Source organism: Staurois parvus, unplaced genomic scaffold (genome assembly GCF_062004578.1).
Source record: "Staurois parvus isolate SC_StPar_1 unplaced genomic scaffold, SC_StPar_1.0 ptg000061l, whole genome shotgun sequence".
NCBI classification, from domain to species: domain Eukaryota; kingdom Metazoa; phylum Chordata; class Amphibia; order Anura; family Ranidae; genus Staurois; species Staurois parvus.
This window is the reverse complement of record NW_028317857.1, coordinates 6,510,279-6,537,332: the sequence shown is the minus strand read 5'-3', so window position 1 is coordinate 6,537,332 and position 27,054 is coordinate 6,510,279. Positions and strand designations below refer to the sequence as shown.

At 41.0% G+C, this 27,054-nt stretch overlaps 1 protein-coding gene across 1 annotated transcript in view; it reads right to left on the bottom strand.

Moving 5' to 3' along the window:
* Positions 1 to 2,659: 2,659 nt before the first annotated feature.
* The window catches only part of CCNY (cyclin Y), a 207,767-nt gene continuing 183,372 nt past the window's right edge, over positions 2,660 to 27,054 (bottom strand). The window contains exons 8-10 of the mRNA XM_089668716.1: positions 22,334 to 22,500; positions 20,072 to 20,234; positions 2,660 to 16,415 (exon numbers count right to left, since the gene is read on the bottom strand). Coding sequence (XP_089524842.1) covers positions 16,299 to 16,415; positions 20,072 to 20,234; positions 22,334 to 22,500 — 447 coding nt within the window. The 3' untranslated portion in view covers positions 2,660 to 16,298. The remainder of the gene's footprint in view (positions 16,416 to 20,071; positions 20,235 to 22,333; positions 22,501 to 27,054) is intronic.

The following is a 27,054-nucleotide window of genomic DNA, read 5'->3' as shown; positions in this document are numbered from 1 at the left end:
CAATGTCCTACCTTTTCCCAGAGGTTATGCTGCTCCATGTAATGGCATCCATCTTGGGTTTCTGCAGAGCATAGTGGGAGTCTTTAATGCCTTCAGGCCTCTGCAGTCCATCCCCCAGAGGGGGGTGGTTGATCACATATAAGCCTGTTGTCCGCACGTGCTCTTTGCATTCGTGTCTTGTGTGTTCGTGTTGCAACAAGCTCTGTTTATACTCTCGTGGCTCTCCTGGAAACTGACTCGGCTTTTGACTAGACTATTCTCTGTGTTATCCATTTATCTGACCTCCCGTTGCTGAACCCGGCCTGTGACCTGTTATTCTTGTCTACCGTTCTGTACCGTTTGTCCCGTTGTTATCGACCCGGCCTGCCCGACTATGCTATTGTCTTATCTGGTTCCTACCAGCTACACGACATTGGCGGCGGCCATTACCGCAGCTGGGGTGTCTCGGGGGCCGCGACCTGGTCCTTGGCTGCGTCGAGTCCATCCCCACCATCAGGGGCCCTGGTGAAGGGCAGCCTGGGACTTAGACTCCGCGCCCTGAGGGACTCCGGTCTGTGGGTGGTGGTTGTCGTCAGTCGGTGCGTGACCCTGCCATTAGGCCTGCCTGTCCGTTCCACAGCTCCTGCCCTGACAGGAACGCACCGTTGAGCTCAGCAACACCAAAAGACCCAGAAGACCACGGAAAAAAACTGTGGTGAATGACCAAAGAATTCTTTCCCTGGTGAAGAAAACACCCTTCACAAAACTCTCCAGAAGGTAGGGGTATGTGTGTCAAAGTCAACAATCAAGAGAAGACTTCACCAGAGTGAATACAGAGGGTTCACCACAAGATGTAAACCATTGGTGAGCCTCAAAAACAGGAAGGCCAGATTAGAGTTTGCCAAACAACATCTAAAAAAGCCTTCACAGTTCTGGAACAACATCCTATGGACAGATGAGACCAAGATGAACTTGCACCAGAGTGATGGGAAGAGAAGATTATGGAGAAGGAAAGGAACTGCTCAGGATCCTAAGCATACCACCTCATCAGTGAAGCATGGTGGTGGTAGTGTCATGGCGTGGGCATGTATGGCTGCCAATGGAACTGGTTCTCTTGTATTTATTGATGATGTGACTGCTGACAAAAGCAGCAGGATGAATTCTGAAGTGTTTCGGGCAATATTATCTGCTCATATTCAGCCAAATGCTTTACAACTCATTGGACGCCGCATTACAGTGCAGATGGACAATGACCCAAAGCATACTGCAAAAGCAACCAAAGAGTTTTTTAAGGGAAAGAAGTGGAATGTTATGCAATGGCCAAGTCAATCACCTGACCTGAATCCGATTGAGCATGCATTTCACTTGCTGAAGACAAAACTGAAGGGAAAATGCCCCAATAACAAGCAGGAACTGGAGACAGTTGCAGTAGAGGCCTGGCAGAGCATCACCAGGGATGAAACCCAGCGTCTGGTGATGTCTATGCGTTCCAGACTTCAGGCTGTAATTGACTGCAAAGGATTTGCAACCAAGTATTAAAAAGTAAAAGTTTGATTTATGCTTATTATTCTATCCCATTAGTTTTGGTCCCTTAACAAGTGGGAGGCACATATGCAAACTGTTGTAATTCCTACACAGTTCACCTGATTTGGCTGTAAATACCCTCAAATGAAAGCAGTCTGCAGTTAAAGCACATCTTGTTCGTTTGATTTCAAATCCATTGTGGTGGTGTATAGAGCCAAAAATGTTAGAATTGTGTCGATGTCCCAATATTTATGGACCTGACTGTATGTGTACATGGCTACATAGGAAAACATAAAGGAGAGTTCAGGGGCTGCTGTAAAAAAAAAAACTCAACAGCTCCTGAACGTCAGTTTAGCAGCTGCAGTGTACAGGAGCCCTAAAGCTTGTCTGGATAATGTTATACTGCGGGGGATATTTACTAAAACTGGAGAGTGCAAAATCTGCTGCAGCTCTGCATAGAAAGCAATCAGCGTACAGGTTTTATTGTCAAATCTTAATTGAACAAGTAAAGCCTTCCACATATGGAGCAATTTTTCTTTCCTTCAACCAGGACAAAAATCACTCAAATAGCCCATCAACACGTGCCATTGTGTTCTCCTGGCTGGGGGGGGGGGGCATTCCCAAATGGAGAACACAGTTTTAGCCCATATCTATTGTATAACTATAGCTTGAATATGTTTTGGTAAATACCTGAAAAAAAAAAAATTGTACCTGTGTCCAAATATATATGGACCTAACTGTATATGAAGGCCTCCTGTGTGTTGGTGTGCCCATTCAAGGGACTGGATTTCAGGAAACGAGGAGACTTTGGTGGAGAAAGCCATGGGTTTTATACTGTAAATATTGCCCACAAGACATGCTTCAGGGCTTCCCACTTCACAGAGGAGGGTGTGAAGTTGTTGGCAACTAGAAAAGCGGTAATTAACATGATCACAACTAAATGTCTGGTAAGAGGGATGTGTTAAGCCTCCAGGTGGGATAGGATTTGTGATATGTCAGGCAGGAAGATATGAAAAACCACCGGAGAATGGTCTGACCATATTTTTGGTCCAATGCATGCTCTGTGGTTCCAGATGGGAAGTAAGGTAAGGGGGTAGAGAGGGAGGAAAGGAATAGGGATCAATGTACAGATGCAATAAAACACAGGAACAAAGACTCAATTTGTAAACAAATCCAGCTTTAATAACATTGTATGGAACTTGCAAACAGTTTACAGTCACTAAGTGTAATCCAAAGTCACTGTACTTTTTGGCAAACTTAGAACAAGATCAAACAAAAGCAGTGACAACCTTTGTTTTATCATAAGGTTAGGAATGAAAAATAAAAGTACAAGGCCTATAACTGCAAATCGGAAAATTGAATCCACACAGCACGGGTCATCTGAGTGCTTAGTGCAAGAACATACTATGACCAGAGAAAATCATTGAAATAGCTATAAAGAAAAGGGAAGGTGGTGTCTACAGAGGTAGAGTGCACTGCAAAAGGCTTTATGAACATATGTCAATCCAGAGAGGGAAAAACTGACAAAACATTTTGCCTAAATGTATTCTAGCCTGTATGTATTCATCCTTTTAAAAAATAATCTATGCAATCTCCAAATGTAGGCCTTTTATAGTAAGTGCTATGTAGTAATGTCAAAAGTATATAGAACTCAATACCATTGTTATTAATACCACATTTTCTCTAATGCAGAACTTTTTCAAGTATCAACAAATCCTTTTAAAAGTTGGATAAAAAATATTAAACATACTGTTCTACCTGGACAAAAATAAATCAGGGATTATAACTGAAAAAATGTCTATTTAAAATGAAGCTTTCCTACCTCTTAATATTCTAAGTATACTGTAGAGCTGGAGAACTAATGTCAAGCTGTCTTCTCATATTATTGTTGTACATGAGAAGGCATCCAGTAACCAGACCCTCTGCTACTACAGGCTGTGGACTGAGAAGCAGAGAAGCGAGTACCATCTTCCCTATTTACAGTAACAATGTTTAGAGGGCAACCAAATGATGGGGTTTGGAAGAGTGGTCATGAAAGAGCAGAATGGGATCCCTACTCTTTCCTACTTCTCTGGAAACCCCTTTAAATATTTGCTTCTTATTGATTTACAAAATAACTTAAGTAGGTCCAAGTTTTGCAAGAGGAACAAAACCTTCTTAAAACCCAAAACCTGGGTGTTATGGGTTCATACACTTGCATCATTAAAGGCTTTAAAATACAAAAGTGGGTAGATTTTAATATCTTATTGCGGAACCCCATTTGTAAAAATAAGCTTACATATCTTAATTTACAACACCCTAAAGATGATCTGCCACTTTTGAATATAAGTCATCCATCAGTTCAAACTTATGATATTTTATTGTCAAATATGGCATGTCATGTCCTAATTGGAACATATTTCATACACATCCCCCTTTCTACATTCGCACCATCTATTCAGCAAAGCCACCTCCTCCTTACTACAAACTTTAAAGGTGTCAATTTATGTCTACCTGTAACAGAGATAAATTTAATGTAAATAATCTTATTACTTGCTTCTGTGTATACTAGAAGTACATAAGGGCAGATTTGTTTACTTTTTTTTACTGATGTAGGCCTTGCTTATTTGTCCTACTTAATGGTTATGTTTACTACTCCATTTCAAAATGCGAGCCAGTGAGTCAGATGACACATTGAAAGCATTGGACTCCCACTATGGTTGATGTGAAATCTCAGCAGTTGTTAAAAAAGAAGTATGGAGTTTGATTTTTTTTTTTTTTTTTCCCTCAAGTCATACTTACCTAGGAGGATGCAGCATTTGTCTGATGCTGCATCTATCCTCCACCAGCTCTAAGTGTGAGAATCCAGCAGATTCACGTGCCCGCTGATCACTGAGTCCTCACCGCCGCTCTGAGCAGAGAGCGGTCACTGTCAGTCACCGCTCTCTGCTCTGCCCCCCCTCCCCAGTGCTCACTGGAGTGCTGAGCTGTGGAGGGTAGAGAGAGTGGCAGACTCTCAGCGGATCGCTGAGAGGCTGAGCCAAGTTCTGCTCCAAAGTGTGGGATGGATCCCAACTTTAAAGCCGGGATCTTTCCCCAGCCTGGACCGCCTGAGTGATGTCAGTCGACAACAGGCTGAAGCCCGCTGTCAGCTGAAAACAGGTCACAGTAGTGCAGAGTGAAAAAGAGCTTTGGTTGTACTTCTTCTTTAAGCAAGCAGGTTGATGACGGAAACAGCTAATATACTCATCCTCTGGTGGCTGACCTCTCGATTTCATACAAAAATTAGAAGCAAGATTGTAAAAATATGAAAGTCACACTAAAAGTGTCTTAACCCATTGTTGCTGGCATCATGGAGGTGGGCATTCTTCCTAGATACTATATATGTTTGCATTGGCAGTCACCAACAGCTCCTCGTCGTGTCTATCTGTTGGGAGGCAGGAAGACCAGCTCCCGATCACATGCTGTGATAGTCTGTGATTGGCTACCACAGTGATCACTTCCGATGGTCCATGTATTCCTATGGACCGGCAGGTGTAAACAGACTTGTGTCAATTTATACCCATCTACCTCCAATCTGATCCAAAAAAAAAAAAAAAATTAAAGGGGAACCATACCCCTCCGTCTAGGCAGATTGCATCGGAGGGCAGTGGGATGTAAACAGACAGCTGGTCCATTTACACCTGACCACCCATACAGCAGAGCAGGCTGTGTCCATGTCTGCTCTGAATAAGTTAAGGCATGGACCTGTCATCCGCCCACTCTGCTCTGCTCTGCAAAGTGGATTCCGCCCTATGTAAAAGGGGCCTTATTCCACAGACTTCTCTTCTAGAGAGGAGGAAAAAGATACACAATCTTTTTTTCTACATGGAAGAAAATAGATGCAGAAAAAGCATCTAAAACAAGTGATCATGATTGGGAGCTGATAATCAGTCCAAGATCAGAAGGTGGCAGTGAGATCTCTGTGCTGGAGGCATGCGATTGTGGCACAACCACAAAAAAATGCCACCAAGAAACAGCCTACTTCTGTTATGCTGAATATATGTGTCACCATGGCTAGAAGGGATTAAGATACTGTCCAGCTTCCCTTAAATTCCTGATGTTATTGAGTAGATGGCTGAGGGCGGGTGATCCTGCAAAAAACTTTCTTCAGTCAACCCTCAAGCAGCAAACATTAGCTTTGAAAGTACCCATATATCGTATGCTACAAAAGATGTAGCCAACATATTGCCTATATCTTACATCAAACTGATTTATGAATACAATCTAATAAAACTGACAAATCCTCTAAAAGCATATTTGTGTTTTGTTTTTCTAAATGTGAGAATATAAAAACAAGAAGTGGCTAATACAGCTGCTAGCTGTTCTCTAATTTTGTGCACATTACACAAACAAAAAACATGCTTTAATCACAATCTACAGTATATAACGATATTCTTGAAATTTCCTCCCACCTAATCACTGGCTTCAAAAGTGAACAGTTACATTCATTTTTTTCATTTTATCTAAATATCTTACAAAAAGACCTCACTAGCTACAATCCATTCAGTATAAAAAAAATATTTTGTTTATAAATATCTTAATTTTGGAAGCACATACACAATAGAGATACTCCACTGTATAGGTGAGAGTGGGGAGTGTAGTAGATGAGGGTGGCCGGATATTTCAACTTCTTTCCTCAATCTGCCTCTATGAAGTTGGTCATGTACATCACAGTCTAGTTATACGATTTGTTATAGATTAACCTACGACTTTGTATTGAAGGCCTACCTCCAAAACAACCCTGGTACCAAACTAAGAACTAGAAGAGAAGTTTCCGATGTAAAAACCATGCAAATACCTATTTACTGTACATACCTGTCCTATTGATCTTCATTCTATGTTGCACGGAGAACACCCCTCCGGGAGTGTCAGGTTCTTGGTCCTCCACTAAACACTGTGGTTCCTTCCAACAGCCTCTGCGCCACCACCGGACACAGTAGTAATGCAAAGGCCGGTGGAAGAAACCAAAATGTTCGGGGGGGAATCCAACACCCTTGGCAGGACAGATTATAGGAAAAACCTCTTTTCTAGTTTTACATTTTGGGGTCAATTTGCTTTGAGATTCTTTTCAATAAATCTAGCAGGTAGGCTCTCCCAATACATAACTGTTGGTAAATCTAAAGTAGATTGTATAATGAGAATATATGTCAGGTTATTGTATCAAACCACCCACTTTAGGATCCAGTCCTAGAGCTACACACTATATACGTGTCCCTACAGCAGTTCCCATTCAGTTACCAGAGCATCTGGTTTGAATTTTAAACTTCTAAAAACTTTTTTTACACGAACATACACACATATAATTGAGTGGAACTCCTAGTGCATTTTGGATGTTTTTTTAGATAAGTCTGCATCGATTTTCATGCAGCCAGAATATCTTTTCACATATAACATAGCTTTAAACACTGCATGGCAAACACATTTCCAGCACATCTAAAATGCACCCAGAATGCCTGAGAACCCTATATGTTGAGAACACTATGAAAGTGAATGGACGTAAGGTATCACAATGTGTAATTAATGCACTTTGGTGTAAATGGGCCCTTAGTTCTTTCTTTAAACCTGTGTATACCCATATTTACATTCACTGCTGCCCATGGACAATACAGAGTAGTCAGAACAATCCAGCCTCTGCTCAAAGTAGCACATCTAATGATTGCTGGAGATTCAGTATACTTTCATGAATGGAGAGTAATCAGAGCAGGTAGGTGCTGTTTATATCAAGGAGAAAATAGTGATCAGGGCAGGTTTTCTAACCTTCCCCAATGGTTGTTCCTTCAGCTGGCAGCTTCTGGGTGAAGCTGTAGATATGAAATTATTGCTGGCACAAAAAACTGTCACCTAATGGCTATAAATAGTTATGGCACAGCCATAGAGGGTGGAGGAGAAGGAGACTGTGAAAGTCTTTTGACAATAACAGTAAGCAAATCCAGCCAATCAATGAATCACTAAAGCTGGCCTCACACTAATATTTTTTTTTTTGAACAGCTAGTGGACTGATCAAACAAACTGAATGGATTGCGCCATCCACACAGTTGAGGGAGATGGGGAAATCTGCACACTTTGCTTTTGTATTATGAACTCGACCACTGTCAGAATACACTGATCAGTGCTGCAGCAGATTGGCTGCAAGTGCTGACTGAACAACAATTTACCAACAGTCACTTTCGGGAGGAATCAATCATTAGATCAACTCCTCTTGAACAGGAACACCCACAGATGTATGGAAGTTTGTTCAGTCTCCGCTGAACCAGCCAAACTTCAATCTATCTAGCTTAACGCTTCAACTAAGCTACAATCACTCCATCCACTAATGTGCTCTTCATTATCCACATGCACATATGCTTTTACAAACCATCTAATAGGCTTAGCAGGAGGACAGTGAGACTGTGATTTCTGGAGGCTGTTCTGTGTATCTTGTTTGGTTGTTGCAACATGCCTTTTAAGTACTGGCATTTTCTCTGATTACATTAGGCTTTGTGTGGCAGACAGCAAGGGACCTTCAGTATATATTCCAGCATCAAAAGCAGGCATATTTCAGGATCACCAGATAATCAACAAAAGTGAGTAGGACTGGTGCAGTACAGCCTTGCCAGGATAAAAATGTAAAATATTAAGTAGGCTACAAGTATCCCAAGCCTTTAATTTCTATTTTGTGTGGAGTGTACTTACAAAGAAAGAGAAGGCTGACCTAAAGATAAAAATGCCAGATCTTTAACTTCAGTTAATGTATGATGTTGGCCTCTTTTTTCCAATGTAGAGGCAAAATAATAAAAGCGCTGCAATCCAGCAGGTGAAGACATCACAGAGGTGATACAACTGAATGTGCGATGGCACATTCTCTGATGATGACAATAATGGCAGCACACATGGTAATTCTCCATGAAAAGCACATGAGACAGGGAGACAATGCATAAGAGCACTTGGGAGAGAGGGGCAGAGTATTGTCATCTTAGATCAAGAAGCCTAATTGCAGGATCGCCAGGCAAAAGATTGAAAATGACTTCAATCAACAACAAGTTTCTTCGCCAGTTCAGACCTTTTGCAGATAGCAAAGTCACCTTGTTAAAAAGAAGTCATTGGTTTTCCTAACTACTTCTTCTAAAGTGCAGCTAACAGAAATCAGATCACTCTTCTTCCTCTGCCTATGCTCTGACTCTGTATTTTAATTGATGAGAACTCTAAGAGAGTTGAATCAGCAAAAAACCATTGATTGTGGAAAGATAATGAGCAGCATGGAGAAGCCATTTAGTTAATAATGCCATTCAAAATTCTGTACTGGATGGAAATGAAAGCGGTAAATAGAATGAGAGAATTATGCATTTTTTCATGATGATGAGTGCCAGATCAGATGTGTGAAAGATCAAATGCAATGACATTCAGCAACCATTCTGACTATATCTGATGACAGGCGGTAAGCCGCTTCCTTGACAAAGACAGGCAGGGGCTGCTGATGGCACTTAGGCTGACCATAGGCAGCTCAGTAGTCCCATTACTGTGTACAAGCCAGAATGGATCATGCAGTATTTGACAAAAAGTAGCTGCATTATCCTAAACATATCTAGGTTCTTAATAAGCAAAAGAACAGAGGGCTCATTCACACCAATGGCATCATCATGTATTTTTCTGCATTTTCAAGGTCTGATAAAGAGCATAGACACAACAAAATCTATTTACTGGGCCAACAGCTGTTTAGAAAGAGGGAGGAGAGGCCCTCTAAAAGGTGGAACTCCTTGGATCTTAGAGCAGAATTCCAGCCTCAACCTAACTATTCTTAAAATGCCCCTTCCTAACATCTTTGCTAACTAACCTGTGTAAAAAAAAGATGTACTGTACATACTTACCTATTCTCAACTTAGTCCAGTCCAGTCACATGATCCCGTGACAGCCAGCACTGGCTGCAGGGGAGAGGAGAGATCATTTGACAACAGCGGAGAATGCCTGGGAGTGGTGTTGTAAAACATGACAGCATTTGAAAATAGTGTCTCTATTATTCAGAACATAAACAGGTAGGAATCTAAAATCTTTGCAATATATGCAGTAAAATTGGTATTTTTGCTTCTGGTGAAGCAAATCTGGAACTTCACATTAATTTGAATAGTTATTTAATTGGTATCTGGCTTCTTCACACAGGTTCTACAATGATGCATATGCAAAATCATTCCAGTAATTATAACCACATACTTAGCTGTGATTTTGTTATTTTGGAGATGTCAGGGGTTGAATTACAGGTCTGAGCTTCACCTCCCTGCCACAGCCATTAACAGGGGTTTCACTCTCTGGCTTTTAAATTACTTTAAAATAGATATAATGCTGCAGCAGTAAAGTAAAGTTCTCTAGCAGAAAAGCCAGAATGTGATTCAGAACAACAAAACTAATACAACAAAATGATTTATATTAGGGGGAATGACCTTTTGAAGAAGAACTCCATAAATGGCAATATATTATACAACTTTCTTTGGGCCAGCTTGGCACGAACAAATGATCCTGATGTTACAACTCTCTGTGGCCGAAGGTTAATGTTTAAGTTAGTGTTGTGGCCTATGCTACACACAGGAAGCGGTATCCTCAATTGAATGCTGCTTCAACTTCCTTCTGGGCACTAAACAGTGCTGCTTGCTTCAGCACCTTTGCCTCTCAGGAGAAGCCTTGCATTTTTTCCAATGAATACAAGGCTTCCTGTAATTAGCCAAGGTGGAGAGGCAGAAGCCTTGAATTCAATGAAGTTAAATAAAAGTGCAAGGCTTCTCCTGAATGATGGAGGCACAGTAGCAAGCAACGCACAGAGGGAAGTTGCAGGAACACCTACCGGAAGAGTATGTGCTTCTTGTGTGCAACTTAGGCTGCAATGCTAAATTAAAGATTAAGCATTAGCCACACACAGATGGCATACGGTTTTGTCAAGCTGGCCCAAAGTAAATACATGATGTTTTACCATTCCTGGAGTTATTTAAGTTTTCCATAATTGTTTATAGCATTATATGAGAATCCATAGACATCTTGATAAATGGGCGTGGATCAACCATATTTACTCTTATTTTTTCACATACAGAACCTTTTGCAGAGCATAAGAAATACTGACAACAATGAAAGGGGAATTATACCATTTTTAAAAAGTTGTTTTCATTTTTGTTTCCTGCAATATATATAATATATACACATACAAACAGATTTATGCTGTGTTAAGGTAAACATATACAGTCTGAAAATATTGCTTGCAAAATGGACCAAGTTGCTTTGAAAAGGAATATATGAAACAAAGGCTTTAAAAACAACCATTCCCATTACTTCACTTAATAAAAAAAAATAAATAAGTGGCTGTTGTGTTTGTCACAACCTGGAGCTTGGCTCTGAAATATCACTACACTGAGGTACAAGAGGAGCCGGTTACTTTAGGACAACGTGGCTTAACTGACTTGTCATTACTAGCAGGGTTAGCTGACAATGTAAAGGATAACACTAGTATAATTATAAAGCAATATCTTAGTTTAAATTATGATAAAGGATATTGTTAGAAACTTCATAGCTTCTGAAATCATTAAATACAATCAATTATCACTTTTATTCCCCCTTGGCTTCCAATCTGAAAATGGAGTTGATTTATTAAAGAAACTGACTATACAGTCATGTAAAAAGCAAATTCCTGATTGTTTATTTAATCTGCACATGATTGGGTATTCAAAATAAACAATGCTGAAATTTACTGAGTAAAGCCCCTTTCACACAAGCGGACTGTCTGCTAATCGCCGCTGAGCAGACATGATGACAGGACTGTGTCCACTCCGCTTATTCAGAGCGGACACGGACACAGCCCCCTTTCCTCAAATTGGCGGTGAGATGTAAACAAACCACTTATCCATTTACATCCATCTGTCATCTGACCCGCTAGACGGATGGGGAACGGATCTCCTATCCATCGGTTTTTAGCAAATAGGATCGGATGTAGGCAGGTGTAAATGGACACATGTCCGTTGCTCCATAGAGGGCAACAGATGATCCGAAAAACAGATAAGCGGACCTGATCGGTCCTCCGTGTGAAAGAGGCCTAAAGATTCTGTGTTGTTTTAGAAAAGCAACCCCATGGTATCAAAGGCCTAACAGGCTCACAGATTGTTGGGTTGGATTACTACAGGAGTTCACTTAGGAAAGTAAATATTCACCAAGCTTAGCAAATGAGGTGAAGCTTTGCTCACCTACATTAACCAAATCACACTATGGCCCCTTTCCGCTGAATGGTTTGATCAAGTCCGCCTGCCAGTATTTCAAGTGGACCTGACTGGATGGTCTGATTACCCCTATGAACCAGCAAGTGTAAATGGACTTGTGCATGTTTACACCTATCTACCTCTGGTTCAATCCAAAAAAAAAAAAAAAAATGGAAGAGGATTTGTCTACTTCTGTCTAGGTGTAGTGGATCAGAGGGTAGTCAGGTGTTCGTTTACTCCTGGCCACCCATACAGCAGAGCGAGCTCTGTCCGTGTCCACTCTGCATAAACTGAATGGGCACGGACCTGTCACCTGTCCGCTCTGCTCTGATCAGCAGGGGATCATCAGACAGATTTTCTGCTGTTCAAAACAGAGTCAGCCCTGTGTTAAATGTGCCTAATGTGCAAGCAAAAATGTTTTCTCTCTCTTGCACAAGATTGGGTATTCAAAGTAAGCATAGGTTCTCCTCATTTACTAACATTCACTTTACTAACGGAGAAGCCTCTACAGTTTTAGTAAATCATCTCTTACCTGTCTGTCCCCATTCCCTGCACTACATCCCAATGACTAACAATACAATTTACACAGGCTCATTTTAGGCACTACTACTCAATGAAGTCTTCTCATCTTGTTTTTGTAATGTTCCAGGTCTGTAATAACAAAAGGCATGCAGTCAGTTGCACACTTGCCTGCCCTCCCCTTCTTTTGAAAATGTATGACTTATTTAAAAAAAAAAAAAACATTTACAGGCAAAAAGGAATGGCCAAACTCTTGCACACTCTCTCATTCATACTAAATACATCCACATTATAAATATTATATAGATTTATATATATCCTAAAGAATGAATTATGACTTACAAATGCACTTTTGGTTCAGAATGATGACAGAGGGCATTGAATGAAAACAAAGTCATGACGTTTTCTTTGCTATTCCATGTGTTCTGGGGTAAATGTAAGATGGCAAATTTCCAGCAACTTTATAAACATTTATTGTACAGTTGTCTACCGTCTCTGTTTTTCCTTAAATACAATAAGTATATTGATGTCAAGAAAGGGGAAACTGCAGGAATAAATATACAGCACTATCTTGTGAAGAGATGGTTTTTTTTTTTAAGGTCAGTTCAGTTTAAACATTTTGCTCAGCTGGTTTTTGAAATGGATAATTATATGTAGGGGGCATTTATTGGATATAGATCATACATTTAAACAGTGGTAAAACACTCTATGGGGTGGGATTTACTAAAACTAGTGCATACAGAATTTGGTGAAGCTGTGCATAGTAACCAATTAGCTGCTAACTTCAGCTTGTTCAATTAGAGCCCTTTCACACATGCGTACAGACCGGGTCCGCCTGTTTGTTTTTCAGGCAGACCCGATCAGACCATCCATCGTTCTCTATGGGGAGGCAGATGTAAACATCTAGCAGATCGGATGACAGTCGGATGTAAATGGACCACCTGTCCTTTTACATCTAACAGCTTCCTAGAGAACAGTGGGCTGTGTCCATGTCTGCTCTGCACAGGCGGAGAGGACACGGACCTGTCATCTGCCTGCTCAGCGGGGATCAGCAGACAGATCGCCCATTGAGCAGGAGGATCTGCTTGGCGGAGTCTGCCCATGTGCAAAAGGCCCTGACAATAAAACCTCAAAGCTGATTGATTACTATGTGGAGCTGCACCAGATTCTGTCCGCACCAATTTTAGTAAATCTCCACCCATGTGTAATGTAAGGCAAAACAATGAAATTGTCAGCTTTGTAAACAGATTTTTTTTGGATCAGGTGGTGAAGCCACAGAACCTCTGCGTGTTTTTAATTGCTGTGCTTGCTTTAGAGAGATTTCCCCTCATCCCCTTCTCCAATGACAACACAGCAAGTGGGTAGAGTCTTCCCAATGGGGCAACAGACAGCAGAAGTTATCTTCTAACCTTTCCCTAGTCTGTCCAACACTATACAAAAAAAATAAACAAAAAAAGATTTTAGCTAACTTTCTTTGTTATAATGTAAACACAATTGGAATAGATATCTACAGAATGGTTGCACAGGCACAGCTATCTGAATTTTGTTCTACACGTACAGTTTTACAAAGTTGGCATAGCCCCAGAAAAGGATAATAAATGAGGCTCCTGTCTTATTGGACTTGGCTGCATCAAGAGTTTAGGAAACCTGTAATCTCTGTTGTGGCCCTAGATCTCAGAGAGTGTATAGAAAATCTGACCACGAAGAGAGTTTTTTTTCAAGGCATAAACATGTATGATTGGCAGCTGAGGCAATCATGTTTGTACCTACTGAAATAAGCGGGTGGTGGGAAGTGCAGCCAGACACTTTTATAGTCCGTTTATCTCAAAGTAAACAAATACTGGAAAACATTTTCTGCCCTGACTGACCTTTTCCCCAGATTTCAGTTGCTTAGTGGGAATCTGCTGGTGGCCATAGACACAAGCCCGTTACCCTCATACAGCCAGAATTGCAGGTGACAACCATCGGACCGGTCTGCACAGAAACAGCATTTCACAGTTCTGCCTCTTACATGGTAAAAAGATCATTTGACGTTAGACAATACTAGATTTACAAAGCTGTCGATTTCACTACAATGCCACACAATATTAAATGCGGAAAAATACGTGGCTTTGCTTTAAGGGGATGCTTGACAAAGGGTAGAAGGGTGGTGCCAGGGTGCTATCTGAATATACAAATATTGATTGCTGATGTTTTGGTCTCCATGATAAGAAAAATGCATTGGTCATATACTTTTTCTGAAATTGGGCATTGCTTACAACAATCTTTGAGCTATACATTTTTTTTAATTTCTATTAAAAAATCTGCAGCTATAAAATAAAAACTTGTGGAGATCCTGGAACCACTGAAACTGACAAGGATAAATAACAACTAGTGAATGAAGAAAACTTGGCTGATGTGTTTGGTGTAAGATAGTGGTTTTCCTGTTAAAAGATTAAAGGCCAGCCTATATTATTACACTTTAAGGACCTGCCTGATTGCTTTGGACCCTCAGATTCCATCATTCGCTTTTCCAGTACGGGTCAGTAAATGCTCCACTGGACGGAATGAATTTATAATATTTGGTCCACCTGTACATAGCCCAGCACCTATTTCCTTCGAATGTGGGGAAAATTTTTTAAAAAGTGCAAACCAAGAGAAAAATAAAACAATAAACAGCAATATTTATCACAATTTATAAACACTGCTTCAACAGAGTGGTCCTAAATAAGGTGAGAGAGGGACACTAAATGTATGGAATATCCCTCCATATTGGCAGGTATCCTCTGGTAATTTAAAAGTATACTAAAAGGTTAACAGACTTCTGACCACATTGGATGTAAAATTGGTAAAGACACCGCCACCCGCATAATACCGGGTGTAGGAGCCCAGAGGGAGCAGTGGCATATCTCCTTAAGTTGGTCATACATGGATTGAAATTAGGCAGGTTCAGCAGGGACTGGCCTAATTTTGATTCATGATTGGGCAGGCTGAGTGTACAGAACTCCATCTACCGATCAACTTCTGTACAGCTGCCATGTCAGGTTTTTCTAAATCGATCAGTGCAACTGGCACTGGCTATGGGAGTTTCAGTGCACTTAGCACTTTGTCCTGGTTCTGCTTCCATTTATTACAAGAGAGAAATCTTTTCATTCAACTAAATACCACCTGTCTGCTTGAAGCCGCTATTGTCTGACTTGCAAGTTGTTCCAGTCACCTCACTTATAGGCACTTCCCTGCCCTGGAATTGGCATGCAGTTTGTGATTAAGGCAGTGGCTATCCCCATCAGATTGATTTTAAATGATGACAGATTCTCTTTACAGACATGTCAACAATCTTGCTGAATGAGTAACAATTAATTGAAGGGCTGAAATAACATTCATAGAGAAAATGCTGCTGTAGGTATCCTCCAGAGTAGTCCACATAACCAGATGCCTAAGCCTTTTGCATGATCTCTGCTGAAAGGCAAAGTCACCCAATGTGAACTCAAATCCTTCCCTTCAAACATGATCTCATAACCAACTGCCTTGATCTTGGCTATGTAGTGTTTCTTTTTTAAAAGAAGATTTTTATGCCTTGATTTTGTTTTTGTGTGGAGTTGCTTTTATTTCCATACGGTCTCCATTAGCTCCACCAATATAGCTGTGATCCTCCTATTAGACGATTATCTATATTCCCCAGAATACTATCATCTTAGTTACGACCACCCTGTGTATACATAAATCACACAACTAACTTTCATATGTGTCCAAGTTTTTGTCCAGCATTTGATTTTCATTAACTACCTTTTCAGTTTTTGCCTTTTCTACTAAACAGGGTTCTCATCACAGCAGGATAGAGAGTGCGATGCTCCGTCCAAATCATTGAGAGGAGTGTGAAACAAATGACATGGCTTTATACTGTTTGCAGAAAGTGACAGATGTATCCCATCTTTGTGATAGGGAGGCACTGTAGGGGAGGCTTGCCAACGATTCAGAATAGAAAAAGATGTCCAATTTCCCGAGACAAAGACAACAAGGTATCCACAAAACAGTATGTGAGACAGAGTAGTCTGCAAGGTGGAGCCACTGTTAGGATATGATGGCAGGAGACCATCGTACAACAGTCAGGTTATCAGCACTTGCAGAACGTCTTTTGGCCAGTTTTCGGAAGTCCTTGTACTTGTCCTCACACAGGCGTGAAATAGCCTAAATGTAACAAAAACAAACAGCATGTGTATTAAAAAATGGGGAGATTTATGTGGACCTAAAATACCATAAAGCCCATTATATATATATATATATATATATATATATATACATATACATACATACATACATATACACACACTTAGCTAATACCTACCTTTCAAAAAAACCAAACAAACACCTGGCTAATACCTATCTTCCCTGCAGCTTAATGCTTTCCGAGACTGCAAATGCACCTTAAAGTGGTTGTAAAGCCTAAACATTTTTTTACCCTAATGCATTCCTTTATATACAGCATATATTGTTTCTGGAACATTAGTTTTAAAACTTGAGAGGTAAGTAATGTTAGTTATACTTACCTCTGCAGCATTTTTCATTACATATAGTGCTTTTAAAACTCAGGTCTGCCCAATGCATCCTTCTGTATGCATGTTTCCAGTCCAAGACCGCTCTTCAGTATATGAACTGAGGTAGTCAACTCCAAAGAAGTCTATGGGGCAGTGTCAAAACTATAGCCATAGCAGCCCACGTGGTTGCTATAAGGCTAGAGGGCGAGGGAGGGCCCCGTTTGGGAGGTTGCAGTCTAGAAGTCATCAACATCATAGTCACAGATCCCCTTCATTTTATATCTATAGTTAGAAGAATTTGTTTTGCTGTCTTGGCAGTATAGATTTATTGCCTCCAGACCTGTATGCCTAATGCAGTCTTTCTGTGGCTGGTAAAAAAAACAATTCCATAGTGTTCCCTCAGTGGTTCCCTGGCTCTCCCATTCCTCTGCTGTAAAACGCAGTAAAACAGCTCCCACAGTTAGAGCAGGAGGTAATCAGGGAACATCCTTTCCCCAATCCGCCTATGACTAATGATTCTGGAAGCAACAAGTATTACATCACTTCTGGGTTCACAGCTGTTATTCCTTGGCTACTGTAGCAGAGGGTACAGCTAATCAAGCGCAATCTGTACTTAATTAGCTGCAGTGGAGCTCAGGGGAGACATCAGGGGTCTAAAAGATAGCAATAAAGTTAAATATATATATAAAAAAAAAACATTTAAAAGAAAACATATTAAAAAAATATAAAAAAATGGACTCTTATCAGCCCCGTACACACTCCAGTTCAAACACATAAGGCAAGCATGTGTATGTAAACATAAAATTGTGCCACATGTCATGAATGTCACAGTGAGAACAATAACGCTAGGACCATAATTCAGTTAAGTATAAATTGATAACCTGTAAAAGCTTTTAAAGTTTTACCTACTAAGAATTTTGGGTATCATCATTTTCCGCAATTTTACAGGCACAAATAACTCTAAGGCTTGACCCATTTGCTATTTATTTACTCAATGTAACCCCATCTTTTATATTTTACCAAATATTGTGTTTCTTTACACTAAAATTAATTTAATTGTATTTTTTACTGAATATACTATATGCATTTGATAAATAGCTGCACAAATATCGTGCAACAGGGTTATTACTTACAGAAAATATATAATTGTTTGGGAATTTAGAGTAATTTCTAGCAAAAAAGGCAAATTTTAACTTTTACAAAAATTTTATAAAATAAAATTATCCTTGTGGTTATTATTGCAACTTCTAAGGTTAAAGTTGATTACTTGCACTGCTGCTCTACTCTGACAACTTCTATCTAAAGCACTGGTCCCTAGTAGTGTACAGATTTTTGCTAACCACTTTTCTGCTGCTTGTCCTTGATTTAGACATATGTGATATCATTGTCAAAGTCGACACTGCCAGGTGGCACAGAGAGGGGTCACTGGGAGAGCCATAAAATTTATCTATGGGGTCCAATGAGGTGTAGTTACAGTCAGGTCCCTAAATATTGGGACATCGACACAATTCTAACATTTTGGCTCTATACACCACCACAATGGATTTGAAATGAAACGAACAAGATGTGCTTTAACTGCAGACTGCCAGCTTTAATTTGAGGGTATTTACATCCAAATCAGGTGAACGGTGTAGGAATTACAACAGTTTGCATATGTGCCTCCCACTTGTTAAGGGACCAAAAGTAATGGGACAGAATAATAAGCATAAATCAAACTTTCACTTTTTAATACTTGGTTGCAAATCCTTTGCAGTCACTTACAGCCTTAAGTCTGGAACGCATAGACATCACCAGACGCTGGGTTTCATCCCTGGTGATGCTCTGCCAGGCCTCTACTGCAACTGTCTTCAGTTCCTGCTTGTTATTGGGGCATTTTCCCTTCAGTTTTGTCTTCAGCAAGTGAAATGCATGCTCAATCGGAGTCAGGTCAGGTGATTGACTTGGCCATTGCATAACATTCCACTTCTTTCCCTTAAAAAACTCTTTGGTTGCTTTTGCAGTCTGCTTTGGGTCATTGTCCATCTGCACTGTGAAGCGGCGTCCAATGAGTTCTGAAGCATTTGGCTTAATATGAGCACATAATATTGCCCGAAACACTTCAGAATTCATCCTGCTGCTTTTGTCAGCAGTCACATCATCAATAAATACAAGAGAACCAGTTCCATTGGCAGCCATACATGCCCACGCCATGACACTACCACCACCATGCTTCACTGATGAGGTGGTATGCTTAGGATCATGAGCAGTTCCTTTCCTTCTCCATACTCTTCTCTTCCCATCACTCTCGTACAAGTTGATCTTGGTCTCATCTGTCCATAGGATGATGTTCCAGAACTGTGAAGGCTTTTTTAGATGTCGTTTGGCAAACTCTAATCTGGCCTTCCTGTTTTTGTGGTTTACATCTTGTCGTGAACCCTGTGTATTCACTCTGGTGAAGTCTTCTCTTGATTGTTGACTTTGACACACATACACCTACCTCCTGGAGAGTGTTCTTGATCTGGCCAACTGTTGTGAAGGGTGTTTTCTTCACCAGGGAAAGAATTCTTCGGTCATCCACCACAGTTGTTTTCCGTGGTCTTTTGGGTCTTTTGGTGTTGCTGAGCTCCTTCTTTTTAAGAATGTTCCAAACAGTTGTTTTGGCCACGCCTAATGTTTTTGCTATCTCTCTGATGGGTTTGTTTTGTTTTTTCAGCCTAATGATGGCTTGCTTCACCGATAGTGACGGCTCTTTGGATCTCATCTTGAGAGTTGACAGCAACAGATTCCAAATGCAAATAGAACACTTGAAATGAACTCTGGACCTTTTATCTGCTCATTGTAATTGGGATAATGAGGGAATAACACACACCTGGCCATGGAACAGCTGAGAAGCCAATTGTCCCATTACTTTCGGTCCCTTATTAAGTGGGAGGCACATATGCAAACTGTTGTAATTCCTACACCGTTCACCTGATTTGGATGTAAATACCCTCAAATTAAAGCTGACAGTCTGCAGTTAAAGCACATCTTGTTCGTTTCATTTCAAATCCATTGTGGTGGCGTATAGAGCCAAAAATGTTAGAATTGTGTCGATGTCCCAATATTTATGGACCTGACTGTATGCTCCTGCAATGGGGTTTTCCCGAAGCCCAGCAGGGATTGAAGTGTACCTAGCAGATTGAGCACTTTATAAAGTAAAGTCAGCTCTCCACAAAGGTATCATATCTCATAAAGGATGCTATTGGAGCACAAAATACACCTCAACCAAAACCTTTCAAGAACTAATCTTTCTGGAATTCTTTCATAAAAACTTTTTATTACGTATCATACCTCTAATTTACATGCACGATCCCGGCTCAGGGGCTCGAGTGGAAAGCTGAGGTTGTTACCCTCGGCCAGTGACCGCAGATCAAAATAATACTTGGCATAAACACTGGACGGAACATTGATGTTGAATTGCAGCAGCTCCAGGAACTGACGCTCCAGCTCATTCCTGTAAATAAGAAACAATTATTACAGCCGTCCATGACACATCAGTTACCTACATCTGCATATACTGAAACATAAACCTAACTAGACATCTGTCACCAGACTATTAATTGCAACAGCATTCTTCCTATAAGATTGTATAAATATTTAAACTGTTACTAAACCCAGGACCCTGCATCCACTATATCTGGTCTCCCACAGTACACAGAACATGGAAATGCAATTATTTTAGTAAATATAAACTGCTAAATACCTTTTCTCAACAGCAGTTAGAGCGGTCTTGTGACTTCTATTAGTGCCCAGCACAGCACTGGTTTAAGCTTGTAGTAGGAGTTTTTAATTTGCTCTAGGAGGATGTAGGACCCCTGACCTCTGTCTGGACAGTGCTGATTGGCCCTGTGCTGATCACATGCACTCTTCCAAGGGAAAAAAAAAAGGCTCTCTAGCAATCCACACCAAATTGAGCATGTGCAGCTTGCCCCAAAGGTTTTGTTCTATCAGGAGATGGACTGGGAAGAAGGGGAGGATTAACCCCTTAGGTTTCACAGTGAGTATAACAAGCATGCTTTACGGCATATACAGACTGATTTTACTGTTGTGGGTTTAGTAAAACTTTAATGCATGTTATTTACCTCTAACAGTCCCCCTTATGTAGGCATCCAAAACCCCTGAGACTTCTTCTGGGTACTGCAAGCTTTGATGTGATGTATGCAGCCCCAGAAGTCTGCATGGGCAAAGCACAGGTTAACTTCAAAATCTTTTCTCAGAGCTTGATGCATATCAGATACTGCAGGCTGTACTTGGATCGCTAGTTCTGAAGCCGAGCTTGTAAATCAAAATCAAAACCCCAGTTCTGTATCTGGTACAGGTCAATCCAATATTGCTTGGTATTAGTGCACATTGCAATGTCAGCCAGTGATTTTGGTGATAAAACACCACCTTGTGGCTATAGTGTGACAAAAGCTAGCTGTATGTTATGCACATTCTGTGATGCCCTTTTTCCCCCTCACTATGCCAAATATAGTATAGCAGAAAAGAGAAAGAGGTAATTGAGGGGAAGGTAATGGAAAAGGAATTCTTGAATGAATGGGGTCCTATGTTACCAGATACACTATTTACATGGGGCATTTATTTTTGTGTTGCCGTTTCTTTTCTCAAGCTAGTCTAGCTTCCTGATGCAGTCTAAAAACATTTAAACAGTTGGCTCAAGTGTGATGATCCCCTGAACACTCCCCTGGTGTCAAGGACTGATACAAACCATCTATGTATTTTGTAAGCATTGCAGAGTTTTCATTGTCTACATAGTACAGAACGCAGATTGTTACAGGTACCTGGGGTGACAACATAAAGTAAGCCATTACATAGTGGAGCTTAGCTATGACCCCCAAAATCATGTGCTGTAAAAAGATCTTGTTACCATACTGAATGGAGTTACTTTGTGAACTGGAAGAAATTTCAAGCTTTTCTTTAAAGCAGATAAAAACTGTATCTGAGCACCACAAACCAAAACCGCTATTTAATTAATTTTTAATATTCTCACTTATCTATCTATGCATTATTATGATGAGAAATCACTTTAACCCCCCCCCCCCCCCAGCATTTATGGACATGTCCATCATGAGTAATGGCAGATGATTCATTAAGCATTTAGTTCTTGGAATACATCTGCCCTTAGGCCAGGCATGCAGGAAGTAGGGTGTGCTTAGCTGAGAAAGCCCATCCCCCCAACGAAAGTAAAAAAAAAAAAATGCCCATGAAGACTCCAAGGATGTATGACATAATTTCCTTGGCCTAGGCCTGGAAACCAGAAAGTAACGGAAGAAATGTAAATAAAGAACAGTTTAAAACAAGTAAATATGATATACTTTCCTATTTATTAATGCTAGCAGCATAAGGATTAAAAATAGTTAAAGATGACAGGGAAAGTTTAGTTCTGCGTTAACTGTAAATTTGCTATTTGGTTTTGGAATGCCTCACAGTGACATCCCAAGATCCTGGCGCACTGATAGGATGAATTGGTTGAGGTCTGCTACACTTTACACAGGTAACGGGTCAACATGAATAGAAAAAGCGTTAGTGCTCCTAGAAAGAGAAGGAACTCACATGTCCTCCACCGTGATGTCTTTCAGGATCTGACAATAGTCCACATTCCACACTGCCTGGTCATCCCAAACTTTAGAGGCTAGAAGTATTGCACCCAATACAATCCGTTTCCAGTTGGCTGGACAAATATCTATTTCTGCGTAGGTTAACAGTCTTTCAAGGTAAACCTTAAAATAAACATATTACTAGATCAATGCACATAAGCACTAAGCATTCATAATACAAATCCATCATATAACCATCTACCAGGAGAGACAAGTAATACACTGTACACTTGATACTGATCAGAAAAATCTCCACTCAGCTATGATTTCTCTGGCATGTAGAAAGGTAAGTGCCTTTCTGAAGCCCAAGTTGGTTTTTAGGTAGGCCCACCCATTCCTCCCCTCCATATCAGCAGATGGTCAAACGATTATGGACACTGGAGAAGCAGTGGAGCTTTTTTCAGTGTCAGCTGAAGGAGCCAAAAGTAGGCCAGTCTACTGTGCATCACCTTAAAAAGATGGTTCATAACCAAAGTTTAGGTGATATTAGACCACTGTGGGCTTCCTTGATGAAGGCTAGACATGCGCCAGCAGAAATTATACCACTGCAGTGTGTGCTCCAAGCTATTATTGGTAGAATTATCACTGCCAGTGTCCTGCTGCAGACCAGAAAGTGGTTCTATTATGAGGTGACCACACTTGTCACTGAGTGAGCCCCAGGCAGACAGCCTACTAAGCTGCAGCAAGAAGGCATTGTTAGCAATGGTAAAGCAGCAGTAATATGGGAAGGCTGAATGGCATCCATAAAGACTGCATGCTGCAAAGGTGACCTACATGCTGGTACAGATGTCTTATTTACCTGCAGCAAGGTGCATAGATTACTTATGCTTTAACTTTTCTACATACAACTACCCTTTGAAGTGAACCTCTAACCAGGACATTAAAGTATTTAGAAAAAGTAAATGAGCCTTTAGACCTCTGTAGCTGTTTTGGCCCAGAGCTGTCACATGAAATGTGTCACAAGCTCCTCCTTACCCAGATGTTAAGTATTTCCTTAAGCTTCTGGTGCCAAAGAAAGTGCCAAGGAAGCAAACAAAAGGTAAGCTTGTACTTTTAGGGATGAGAGCGTTAGAGCAACACTGTGCTTTGTCCATTCAGGGCTATGACAGTACTGACCTCCCAAGAGCCATCACATGGGCCTCCATGCCTGGAAATACCTGGTATCTTCATAGAATCTCAGCGCTGGATGGAGTGGATGGGCAGCAAAAGAAAGGAACATATATGTATATGGAGCTTTGCCCTGAATGAGTAAAGCACAGGTTTGCTTTACAGGTTCTCGAAAAAATTATTAAACTGGACTTAAGAACTACGCACCAGCAAATTATTTGCCTAATTTATAAAACATTTGTCAACATTATCACCGTTATACTTGACTTCTGATGGATCCATATGAAAATTGGGGTCAGAGCAGTTGTGCCCATCCTCTGCTCTGGGGGGGGGGGGAGGATCTCCTTTACTAGCTATGACAGACCATGCAGGGAAGCTACAAAATTCAGGCAAAGGCACTTTTCCAGGAGTCCCCTGTGCTTGGCCATGGTATATTAGATCTCATGACCTTCTAGAGGAGATCCCTGTCAAAAATCTTCACCAGGGCCCTTTTCTCAGTACTGCTTGCCTGCACTATACTTTTGCAGTACACATTCGTTACTCATTCACACCGTATCTTCATTTCCACTCGGCAGCATCAAACCTGGTTTATAAATGCCATTGAACCAAGCAAGTCTAATACACTTGAATTGTCCCTGTTTTATACATAGACAAATACTCCTCCTGTTTTTCTATTTTTTATTTTAAATGGGAAATGTAATTTATGCGCATTTGATTTTGCACAGCCTGCAGATGCCAGGTCATGATTTGTTTGATGTGGACTTATTAAATCTAGCTGGATTGTGTTCTCCCCATGACAAAGTAATAGATGAGATAACTATTAATTAAATGCAATATTATGATCAGATAGAAACATGATACATAATTTAATTTCCTGTGGCTTTCCCGGAACATTCCTGGAACATTGAAGCCAGCATCAGTGTCAGTTATTGCATGGGTAACTCTATGAGAGGACTAAGGCGCTTGTAGCCAGTGCACAGCAACAGCTACATCTGAGGCTAAAACAGGAATATATTGAGACCGTTATTTTAGGCCAGGGGCATTGAATTAAATTTCATGGAGGTCCAATCAGAAAATTTTTCTTCCAGCGGAGGTCTGAATTGCATTCTTGTGTGATGTCTCAGATTCTTTCCATCACAGCCCCCTCATTTTATATCACAATCCTGTTACATTAGTGTCCTCAGTCCCTTGCACGTCACAGTACCCCACTTCATGTCAGCTGCTCCCTTCACATCAAGCAGCACAGCCCCCCCCCCTTTACATTATCCCTCCCACAGCACTGCCCCCCCTTTACATCACCCCCCCACAGCACTGCCCCGCTTCACAGCACCCCCCCCCCCCCCAAGAGCACTTGCCCCCACCTTTACATCTTCTCCCTATAGGAAAGAAGATCACTCAATTCCCCCATCAACAGTTCGATTCCCCCATCAAAACTAACTGTTGATGGGGGAATCGAGCAATCTTCTTTTCCTGCAACTTGTGGAATTCCTCTCACAGTCTCGGGGAGGTGTGGGGAGTCTTCCCTGCCGGCAAATCACATTTAATGACTACAGTCCCCAGCAGTAATCACATGCACAAAATCTGACAGGCAGGTTGTACTGAATTAAATGCATGGATTGACTTCACTGTGCGATACACGCTCATGTTCATCATTACGCCTATTTGTGATTATATATTGCCATTTAGCACTGCATAGCAGTGCGTCTTTGTACGCCATTTGCAGCTTTGTTTTATATGCTCATTTTTATTACGCTTATTTGTGATTATACATTACCTTCTAGCGCTGCATATTTATATTTATATATCACATTTAGGAGGTTTTAGAGGTTTTCTTTTTATGCTGACAGCTATTCAAACACTGTTAGTCACCCAGCACTCGTTTATTTTTTGTTAATTTCAGTACAACCAGCCTGTCCACAGATAAATCGAATCTCAGCCGGTCCCTGCTGAACTGGCCAAGATTCGGTCCATCTATGGCCAGCTTAACATTGCACAATTGCCACACTGCCCAATCCCCTAGTGATAGCAAAGTCTAAGAACGATCGCCAACAATTCTTGGAAGGATAGACCACATGACTCAAAAAATCTAAATCCTGCAGTTTGAGCTTAGATGTTCAAGGGAAAATACATTAGAGTACAATCCTGACTTCTACTTACAGGGTGCAACAAAATGTAGTTAACACAATGATGTTGTTTTCTGTATGTTTGTTGTTTTTAGCACCTATAGTGAAGGAAATAAGTATTTGATCCCCTGCTGATTTTGAATATTTGCCCACTCACAAAGAAATGATCAGTCTAGGTAGTGGTAGGTATATTGTAGCACTGAGAGACAGAATACCATCAAAAAATTCAAAAGAAATGCATGTCTAACAAATTATACACTAATTTGCATATTCATAAGGGATATAAGTATTTGATCCCCTATCATTCAGCAGGATTTCTGGCTACCAGGTGTCTTTCATACAGGTAACAAGCTGAGATTAGAAGCAGTCTCTTAAAGGGAGTGCTGCTAATCTAATTTTGTTACCTGTATAACAGACACCTGTCCACAGGAGCAATCAAACAATCAGATTCCAAACTCTCCACCATGGCAAAGACCAGATTACTGTCCAAGGATGTCAGGGACAAGATTGTAGACCTACACAAGGCTGGACTGGGCTACCAAACTATCGCCAAGCACCTAGGTGAGAAGGTGACAACAGATAGTGCAATTATTCGCAAATGGAAGAAACACAAAACAACTGTCAGTCTCCCTAGGTCTGGTGCACCATGCAAGCTCTCACCTCGTGGACTGTCAATGATCATGAGAACAGTGAGGAATCATCCCAGATGATCTCCAGGCAGCTGGGACCACAGTCACCAAGAAAACAATTGATAACACACTACACCGACAAGGATTGAAATCCTGCAGTGCCCGCAAGGTCCCTCTGTTCAAGAAAGCACATGTCCAGGTCCATCTGAAGTTTGCCACTGAACATGTGAATGATGCGGAGGAGAACTGGTTGAAAGTGTTGTGGTCAGATGAGACCACAATTGAGCTCTTTGGCATCAACTCAACTCGCCGTGTTTGGAGAAGGAGGAATGCTGCCTATGACCCCAAAAACACCATCCCAACTGTCAAACATGATGGTGGAAACATTCTGCTTTGGGGTGTTTTTCTGCTAAGGGGACAGGACAACTGTACCGCATCAAAGGATCAATGGATGGGGCAATGTACTGTCAAATCTTGAGTGAGAACCTTCTTCCCTCGGCCAGGGCATAGAAAATGGGTCGTAGACGGGTGTTACAGCATGACAATGACCCAAAACAAACGGCCAAGACAACAAAGGAGTGGCTCAAGAAGAAGCACATTAAGGTCCTGGAGTGGCCTAGCCAGTCTCCAGACCTTAATCCAATTGAAAATCTGTGGAAGGAGCTGAAAGTTCGAGTTGCCAAACGTCAGTCACCAAACCTTAATGACTTGGGAGAGGATCTGCCAAGAGGAGTGGGCCAAAATCTCTCCTGAGATGTGTGCAAACCTGGTGGCCAACTACAGGAAACGTCTGACCTCTGTGATTTCCAAGAATGGAT